At 43.0% G+C, this 10,400-nt stretch overlaps 1 protein-coding gene across 3 annotated transcripts in view; it reads left to right on the top strand.

Moving 5' to 3' along the window:
• PARVA (parvin alpha) overlaps positions 1–9,568 on the top strand; it is a 180,386-nt gene extending 170,818 nt beyond the window's left edge. For all 3 annotated transcript variants that reach the window (XM_079928089.1, XM_079928090.1, XM_079928088.1), the window contains one exon: positions 7,508–9,568. In XM_079928089.1, the coding sequence (XP_079784215.1) occupies positions 7,508–7,584 (77 nt within the window). In that variant the 3' untranslated portion in view covers positions 7,585–9,568. The remainder of the gene's footprint in view (positions 1–7,507) is intronic.
• Positions 9,569–10,400: the final 832 nt, after the last annotated feature.

Below are 10,400 nucleotides of genomic sequence, written 5' to 3'. Positions count from 1 at the left end.
AAGGGATCAATACAAGAAGAGGATGTAACACTTGCTAACATATATGCACCTAAATATATAAAGCAAACATTGACATAACAGGAGAAATTGACAGTAATACAATAATAGTAGGGGACTTTTTTAAATTTATTTTTTGGCTGTGTTGGGTCTTCGTTGCTGCACACGGGCTTTCTCTAGTTGCAGCAAGTGGTGGCTACTCTATGTTGCAGTGTGTGGGCTTCTCATTGCAGTGGCTTCTCTTGTTGTGGAGCACGGGCTCCAGGCACACAGGCTTCAGTAGTTGTGGCACGGCATGTGGGATCTTCCCAGACCAGGGCTCAAACCTGTGTCCCCTGCATTGGCAGGCAGATTCTTAGCCACTGTGCCACCAGGGAAGTCCCAGTTGGGGACTTTAATACCCACTTACATCAATGAACAGATCACCAGAAGAAAATTAGTAAGGAAACAGTGGTCTTAAATGACATATTAGATTAGTTGGACCTAATAGATATCTACATTCCACCCAGAAACAGCAGAATACACGTTTTTTTCAAGTGCACATGGAATGTTCTCCAGGATAGAGCACATGCTAGGCCACAAAACAAGTCTCAACAAATTTAAGAGGATAGAAATTATATCAAGCATTTTCCCAAACACAATGGTATGAAACTAGAAATCCGCTACAGGAAGAAAAATGGGAAAAGCACAAACATATGGAGACTAAACAATGTTCTACTTTAAAAAAACGGTGGGTCAATGAAAAAATCAAAAAAGAAAGCAGAAAATACCTCGAGACAAACGAAAATGGAAACACAACTTTCCAAAATCTGTGGGATGCAGGAAAAGCAGTTCTAAGAGGGAACCTTATAGCAATACAGGACTATTTAAAGAAATAAGAAAAAAATCTCTAATAAACAATCTAACTGACCATCTAATGGAATTAGAGAAAGAAGAACAAACAAAGCCCAAAGTTAGCAGAAGGAGGGAAATAATAAAGATCAGAGAGTAAATAAATAAAATAGAGACCAAAAAAAAAAAAAACCCAAATATCAATGAAACCAAAAGCTGGTGTTTTTTTGAAAAGATAAACAAAATTGACAGATTTTTACCCAAGCTCACCAAGGGAAAAAAAGAGAGAGAGAGGATACCAAAAAACAAAATAAGAAATGAAAGAAGAGAAATAACAACCAATATCACAGAGATACAAAAAAATCATAAGAGAATACTATGAACAGTTATATGCCAAAAACTTGGACAACCTAGAAGAAATGGTCAAATTTCTAGAAACATACAACCTTCCAAGACTGAATCAGGAAGAAACAATCTGAACAGAGTGATCACTGGTAGTGAATTGAATTTGTAATTTTAAGAAAACCAAACAAACAAACAAACAAAAAGAAAAAAACTCCCAGCAAACAAAAGTCCAGAAAGCTTCACAGGGAAATTCTACCAAACATATAAAGAAGAACTAATATCATCCTTCTCAACTATTAAAAAAATTGAAGAGGAGAGAACATTTGTAAATTCATTCTACAAGGCCATCATTACCTTGATACCAAAATCAGGCAAAGACACTACAAAAAAAAAAAAAAGAAAAAATTGCAGGCCAATATATAAGATAAATATAAACAAAAATTCTCAACAAAATATTACCAAACCAAATTCAACAATATAAAAATCCCAAAATCAAGTGTGATTTATTCCAGGAATGCAAGGATGGTTCAATATCCCCAAATCAATATGATACATCACATTAACAAAAAGAAGGATAAAAATCACACGATTATCTCAATAGACACAGAAAAGGCATTTGACAAAATTCAACATCCATTCATGACAAAAATTCTCATCAAGTTGTTATAGAAGGAACATATCTCAATATAATAAAGGCAATTTATGACAGACTCACAGCTAACACCATACTCAACAATGAAAAGTTAAAAGCTTTTTCTCTAGAACCAGGAACACGACAAGGATGCCCATTCTCATCACTTCTGGTTAACATAGTTTGGAAGTCCTAGCCGTAACAATCGGAAAAGAAATAGAAATAAAAGGCATCCAACCAGATGGGAAGAAGTAAAACTGTCACTATTTGTAGATGACATCATACTATGTATTGAAAACTCTAAAGTCTCCACCAAAAAATGATTAGAACTAATAAGTGAATTCAGTAAAGTTGCAGGATATAAGAATACCTAGGAATAAACTTAACTAAGGAGGTGCAAGTCCTATAATCTGAAAACCATAAAACACTTACGAAGGAAATTGAAGACAATACAGAGAAATGGAAAGATATCCCATGTTCATGGATTGGAAGAATTAATATTGTTAAAATGTCCATACTACCCAAAGCAATCTACAGATTTAACACAATCCCTACCAAAATACCCATGACGTTTTTCACAAAACTAGAACAAATAATCCTAAAACGTATATGTAACCACAAAACACCCCAAATTGCAAAAGCAATCTCAAGAAAAAAGAACAAAGCTGGAGGAATCACTCGCCCTGACTTTAGACTATACTACAAAGCTACAGTAATCAAAATAGCATGGTGCTTGCACAAAAACAGACACATAGATCAATGGAATAGAATAGTGAGCCCAGAAATAAACCCACACACTTATGGTCAATTAATCTAAAACAAAGGAGGCAAGAATATATGATGGGAAAAAAGTCTCTTCAATAAGTGGTACAAGGAAAACTGGACAGCTACATGTAAAAGAATAAAATTAGAACGCTTGTTCATATCATATGCAAAAATAAACTCAAAATGAACTGAAGACCTAAATTTAAGACCTGAAACCATAAAACTCCTAGAGGACAACATAGGCAGAACACTCTTTGACATAGTTGTAGCAATATTTTGGGGGATCTCTCTCCTAACACAAAAGAAATAAAAGCAAAAATAAATAAATGGGACCTAATTAAACTTAAAAACTTGCACAGCAAAAGAAATATTGACAAAATGAAAAGACAACCTACTGAATAGAAGAAAATATTTGCAAATGATATTACCAGTAAGTGGTTAGTTTCCAAAATATATAAATAGCTTATACAACTCAATATCAAAAAGTCAAACAACCTGATTAAAAAATGGGCAGATGTGCATCTGGAGCTTGTGCTCTGCAATGGGAGAGGCCGTGACAGTGAGAGGCCCGTGCACCGTGATGAAGAGTGGCCCCCGCTCACCACAACTAGAGAAAGCCCTTGCACAGAAACAAAGACCCAACACAGCCAAAAATAAATAAATAAAGAAGCTTTCATTTAAAAAAAAAGGGCAGAAAACCTGAATAGACATTTTTCCGAAGAACATGTACAGATGACCAACAGGCACATGAAAAGATGCTCAACATGGCTAATCATCAGAGAAATGCAAATCAAAACAATAATGAGATATCACATCACACCTGTCAGAATGGCTACCATCAAAAAGTCTGTAAATAATAAATGCTGGAGAGGGTGTGGATAAAAGAGAACCCTTCTACACTGTTGGTGGGAATGTAAACTGTTGCAACCACTATGGAAACAGTATGGAGCTTCCTCCAAAACTAAAAATAGAACTACCATATGATCCAGCAATTCCACTGCTGGGTATATATCTGGAAAAGATGAAAACTAATTCAAAAAGATACATGCACCCTGATGTTCACAGCAGCACTATTTACAATAGCCAAGACATGGAAGCAACCCAAGTGCTCATCAACAGATGAATGGATCAAGAAGATGTGGTATATATATAATATGGAATACTACTCAGCCATAAAAAAGAATGAAATAGTGCCATTTGCAGCAATGTGGATGGACCTAGAGAATACTATGCTTAGTGAAATAAGCCAGAGAAAGACAAATACTATATGATTTCACTTATATGTGGAATCTAAAAAATAAAACAAATTAATATAACAAAACAGAGACTCACAGATATGAGAACAAACTAGTGATTACCAGGGAGGAAAGGGAATGAGGGAGGGGGAAGATAGTGGTAGGGGATTAACAAACTACTATGCCTAAAATAAATAAGCAAGGATATACTGTACAGCATAGGAAACTATAGCCATTGTTTTATAATAACTTTAAATGGAGTAAAATCTACAGAAATATTGAATCACTGTGTTGTATACCTGAAACTAATATAACACTGTAAATCAACTATACTGTAAATCAGCAATAAAAGGAAAAAGAAATAAATTGGAGTAAATTAAATGGTCATTTTGAAACATTCTCCCATATTGGACATTTTCTTTCTCTAGCAATCTTAGAACTCCCCTGTCTTTAAAGGGAACAACAGTGCTTCCCTGGTGGCGCAGTGGTTGAGAGTCCGCCTGCCAATGCAGGGGACACGGGTTCGTGCCCCAGTCCGGGAAGATCCCACATGCCGCAGAGCGGCTGGGTGCATGAGCCATGGCCGCTGAGCCTGCGCGTCTGGAGCCTGTGCTCCGCAGCGGGAGAGGCTACAACAGTGAGAGGCCCGCGTAGCGCAAAAAAAAAAAAAAAAAAGGGAACAATAAATCCTCCCGCCTCCATCCATAGCTCTCCTTCCTCAGTCTCCCAAGTTCATCCTTTGCACCCATGCCCATTGCCTCCACCTCTCATCTGCCCATTCTGCTGTTCACACCTTGCCACCACCTGCACATGGCCTTGCTCTCTCCCAAGCCACCAGCAGGACCATGTCCCCTGGGAACTCTTTCCAGCCCTTACCCTCTTCACCCTCTTGGGAGCATGTGGCTCTATTGGTCATCCCCTCTTTCTGGAATTTTCTTTCTTGGCTTCCAGGACATTGGGAAATCATTCATGCATTTATTTATTAATATCTTTTGAGGTCTGTGCATGCCAGGTACTGGGCCAGGCACTGGAGCAAAACAAGATCAACTCTCTGCAGTCACGTTGGTCACACTCCCGAGCAGAGGCAGATTTCATTAGATAAGCACACAAACCACTGCTTGAGAACTGGAGTGAGTGCTATGAAGGAAGAGTGTGGGGGTTTTGAGAACATAAGACAGGATGCCCTCACCAAGGCCAGGTGTCAAGGCTTCACTCAGGAGGCAGTGCTTTGAGCTGAGGTCTGCAAGAGGATCAGGAGGCAGCTACTTGGGAAGAACAATCTAGATGTTGCAACAGCATGTGCAGAGGCCGAGATGATGGAGGAGCACAGCCTATTGGGACGTTGTGAAAGGAAGCCCCTGTGACCAGTGCAGAGTGAATGAGGGGGAACGTGGCATGAAGTGAGACTAGAAGGGTGGGCCGGAGTCAGCTTTTGCCTTGTAAAACCATGGATTAGGATTCTGGACTTTATCTTATGTGAAATAGCTGTGTGGGCATACAAGTTGTGACCTGCACAATCCCTGGGGCCAGAGTTGTATTGTAGTCTGTGGTAATGATACCTTGGAAATATGAAGATGTGCCCTGGAGTTGTGCAGTGTGCATCCTGCACAACCATACCCAGAAGCCAAATAGTCTAGCTGCAGTGGGTAGAAGGGACTGGAGAGGGCAAGAGGCTTTGAGGAGCCCAGTTAGGAGCCTGCTGCAGTGGCCCCAGTGTCAGCCTACTTTCCCCTTCACGCTCACTCCCTTAGTGAGCTCACCTTTGTCCCTGTCTGCCTTTCTAGCAGTTCCTTCTTAGGGTAACTTCCTAATCTTTGACTTGGGTGGAATTTAAGGAACACTCATCGCCAAGCAGTCAGCGGAGGACAGGAATCAGCCCAGAGGACATAGGACCTACCTGACAGGGCGATTCAGCATTAGCAAGGCAAGGTAGCAGGGCTCAGCCACTGGGCAGGGTCCAAGCTGGAGGCTCACGTACGTGCACAAACCAGCATGGGAGCAGAAAGGAAGCTGAGCTCCAGGCCTCACGGGTGGTCCCTGAGCCCCTGGTCTATCGCAAGAGAGCTTGAAGCAGAGTCTGAACCCAGCAGGGGTGGAGTAGGATTGGTCTACAACTGGGACTAAGGCCTGGGAGGGGGCAGGCAGGATGGGGCCCAGGGGTTTGGGGAGCCCTAAGGAGATTCCCCAGCCCTGGGCCCTTGGCTTATGGCCCAGTAGGTGTTGATCTTTGCGGGGCCTAGGGCCTGGGCACACCTGACTGTGGCAGCTACAACTGCAAGAGTCCCAAGGCTAAGACCTGGAACCACAGCCCAGCCTGCCAGAGCCACCGGCCTCCCGCTCTGCTGGTCCTGGACGATCCCTGTTCCTGTTGACCATGCCGCTGCTGGAGCCCTGACATTGTCCCCCAATCCCTTCCCTCCCAGTGACTCAGCCTCCCACCTTTGAAACCCAGAGCATTTATTATTTTCTATTATTTTCTCTTACATCATTTACTTCATCAGACCTTCTGCACAGTTAGGGTTTTTTTCAAATAACTTTAGTGAAATATTATCCAACAAGCCACCATATAACCAGCACCCAGCTCAAGGGATACAGCAATCCCAGCTCCCCAGACTTCCTTCCGCTTGCTCTTTTTGGACACAATCTTCAACCTCAACTCTCCTGACTTGTATAGTCATCAGGCTTTTGCCTTTTTCCTTCTTTTTTTTTTTTTTTTAAACTTTTCCTTTTCCTTCTATTACCTCAGTCTGCATCCCTAAGTAGTAGGCAGAGTTCCTTTCTTTATGTTTTCACTATGCCAGTTCCTCAGGGAAGGCGCTCCCACAGGGGTGTGAGTGCAGAGGGGCAAGTGCAGGGTGGGGCCTTGGGGGGCAGGAGAAGGCAGAGGAGTCCACAGAGGGTTAGAGAGGCAGCCAGAGGAGGTGACCAGTAAAGAGAAGGAAGAGAGGGAGGGGTCAGGGGAAGTGAGGGCGGGAGGAAATGGTTGTATAAAAGCTCAGGACCCACGGTGGAACTCTCCTGAAAATATAATCCAGCTCCCAGCCTCAAACCTGGCCGCCTTGCTCTGTCCTTAATCTTTCGGATGACACATAATCTATTGAGTGCTCCCTGCCGGGTGGGCTTCTCTGCCCTTTAGGGGCCCTCCCTCCCGTCTTAAGGGAGAGGCAGCTTAGTTCTCCTAACTCACCACCTCGTCCCCCAGTGTAGCTGCAGGCCCTCCCCTCCTTGCCACCCCTCACGGCTGGCTCTGTGGGGCAGGGTGAAGGCAGAGGGAGAGGGGCCCCCGAGAGACAGGTGAGACCCAGGGCACAGAGTCGGGTCAGGGTCCTCTCGCCTGGGATTCTATTTCCAGGGCGAAGACTACATGCTCTGGGGTCTGCTTTCTTTCAGTGAGAGATGAGACGCCCATGCCCCAGCACCTCTGCCCCTCGCTGCCCCCTGCTCTGAATTCTTGCTGCACACACTGCCCATCCTTCAACACCCACCTGCCCCTGGTTGTCTCATGGGGATGCTCTTCTCTCCCGGCAGGACAGGGAGCTAGCTCTTCAGGAGCACAGAATGGTGTCCTATGGGAGAGGGGAGACACCCTCCCCAGGACCATGCTGGGCACATGGTGGGTGGCAGAAGGAAGAGGACACCCAATGCCAGTTTGGGGCCATGTGGCACCACTGAAGCAATGTGTGTTTTTTCGTTTTCTATGCAGACATCGTCAACTGTGACCTGAAATCCACACTGCGAGTGTTGTACAACCTCTTCACCAAGTACCGGAATGTGGAGTGAGGGGCAGACTGGACCGTCCCCTGGACCGCCTTAACCTGCTTATTCCTGTCTCTTGCTCTGTGCTCTCTCCCAAGTCCGCCTGCTCTATTCCCAGAGATAGTGGAAACTGAGATTAGGAAGGAAATGATCAGTAACTCAGGGGGCTGACCCACACCTCCCAGGCTCTAAAGCTGACCCTGCAATGGCTTGTGAAGGTTGTTGCCATCCTAGTGCCAGGTCCAGATTTCCCTCAGTGTGATCTGGAACCAACGTAGGCACAAGAGCCCACCCCCCCACCCACCCTCAGAAGATGAAAATAAAGGTAATAGTTACCATTGAATGGGTATAACCTATGGGCTGGGCACCACACTAAGTGCTCTGAGCTACTCAGACTCACAAATACTCATGACTCCCATTGAAGCAGATGTTATCAGCCCCTTTTACAGATACGGAAACTGAGGCTCAGAGAGGTTACATGACTTGCCAGTAGCTGCCATTGGTTTTTCTTCTTTGAAGAACATATGTGTTAATAACCAGCCCATTGCATTACAGTCTCTGCACATTCTATCCGTGTGTGTGTGTGTGTGTGTGTGTGTGTGTGTGTGTGTGTGTGTGTGTCTACGTGTGCACCTGTGCGCTCCAAGAAGACAGGAGCCCCCTGATCTCACCACCAGGCAGGCTAGGTCAGGGCTCAGTGATTCACACTGAAATTGGCAAATCAAATTTCACCCAATTAATAGTGTGTGCGTGGCAGGAGTCATGTCCCTCAAATCCTTTGCAAATGAAAATTACTCTTAATTCCTTCAGATTTGTAATAACCCCTTACTCTGGTTTCAGGGTGACATTTGGGGTAGATCCTGTTTAAAATTAATGGAGTGGCACATTTTGCAGCCTTCTTGCTTGATTGCATGTAATGGAAGTGCCCTATATTTTCCTACAAAATAAGTCCTCAATTCACTATCGTTAGGCAAATGTGCAATATACCCAGGCACCACAGAGAGCTGGGTGCGGGCCCATGCGAGCAGGGCTTGGGAAATAGGGCTCTTCAACAGGGACCCTTGAGCTTAAAGAAAGGAACTCCTTTTTGCCCTCTAATTGATCATTTAGACCATTTCTGGCTAAGTCTGCCCACATGCAATTACTGGCTAATTCAGGTGAGGAAAAATGTAAGTTATTTAGACCCAAGCTGAGTGGTTTCCTTGCGTGGGTTACCCGCAGACTTGCAGTTACATGGATCCCCTCTACGTGAACCCAAGTTTGGAATACAGGGCTCTAGTTGTCCCAGCCTGTGGGGCCTGGAGGGATAGGAAAGGGGCTGAAGTGGGGGCGACTAGGAGGACAAGAAGCGTGGGGCAAATACTTGCACACTTAGTATGCATGGGACCCCCTTAGACCGAAGGTTCCAGCTTGGGGTACTTAACACTTGTACTCATAAGTTGACCAAGCCCTTAGGATAATTAATAACTTGTACTGATATTATATCTTCATTATAGAATTTTCCTAAGTATGCTCAGTGGACACCAGTCTGTATCCCCACCGCCAGAAGTCTATGCCTGCTTTGTCACTACTTTAGGCCCAATTGCCCAAAGCCCATCCCTAGTTTGAGGAATTCACTGTGATCTCTGTCTACCCCACCCAGAGGGAGGCCTCCCATCATGTCCAAAACATTCCTTCCAGCTTTTCATCACTTCTTACTCTATGGTCTAGCTGCAGTCACTCAGAACCCATACAATTTCGATATACTACCTATTTCTGGGGAGATTTTGCTCTAAGAAAGAAGTATTAGCATAATGAGCATTAAGCATAGAAAGAAAATGTACTCTCTGGGTCAATTTGTGCAAAAGTATACAATTCTTTTTACATAATTAGTGAAATATTTCATTTGTCATTAGGAAACACTAAATACTGTGATATTTGTTTGCTCTCTTTTAAATTCCTGATAGCAAATCAACATAAATAATTGCTTTGTCTCCTTGAGCAATACTAAAGCGGGATGAAATAAATAATGCATTCATTTAAACGTGCTTTGCTGTATGAATTTTGTCTCCTTTTTTTGTGTTCTTATATTCAAGCTGCAAGTGGACAGTGGACAAGTGGCCTTATGAAGAGCATCCTTTTTTTATATTTTACAAATATACTGTATGAAGACACATCAGAACACTCGGAAACTTTTTTAATAGCAGGTCTAGTTTATCAGAAAATTGTGTTTTGAGACTGAGGTCTTCGCCACAGTCCAGAATCCCAGGGCCTGGGCCTGGTTTTATGATGCTGCTGTCTCATTTAGAGGTTTTGTTTACATTCTGGAACCTTCTGCCTAATACATGACTGTGTTTTTGAAGGGGGGTAAAAGGCATCAGGAAACAAGCCAGACTTAACCCTCATCTCTTTTAAAAGAAAAAAGAAAAGCTGAGGCAAGAATCAAGTCTCTGTAGGCTCACTGGGTCCTTTTTTCCCCCTTTTCCTCTTTTCTAAATTTAAATTCATTGATTTTTTAATAGCTGATGTATAAATGGTACAAAATTTAAAAAGTGTGAATGGGTATCTAGTGAAAAACCTACTTCCTCTCCCTCCCCTCCCCCAGCAGCCAGTACCTGTCCCCAGAAGCAACTATTTTGTTCTGTTTCTTATATTCACTTCCAGAGATGCCCCAACAACATAAAGCATATAATTATTTGTCAACATACATATAAAATCATTCTTTAAACATAAATAGCATATTATACACAGTATCGTGCACATTGCTTTTTTCACCTAATGTTCTATCTTGGAGATTATTCTGCACTGAGTATTAAAACTTCTTACAGTTTAAAATGAGAATATGAGTACTTTATAAATAC

Source organism: Stenella coeruleoalba (assembly GCF_951394435.1).
Source record: "Stenella coeruleoalba genome assembly, chromosome: 8".
Taxonomy (NCBI): domain Eukaryota; kingdom Metazoa; phylum Chordata; class Mammalia; order Artiodactyla; family Delphinidae; genus Stenella; species Stenella coeruleoalba.
Note: the sequence above shows the minus strand (reverse complement) of the source record. Positions and strands in the feature narration are given on the sequence as shown.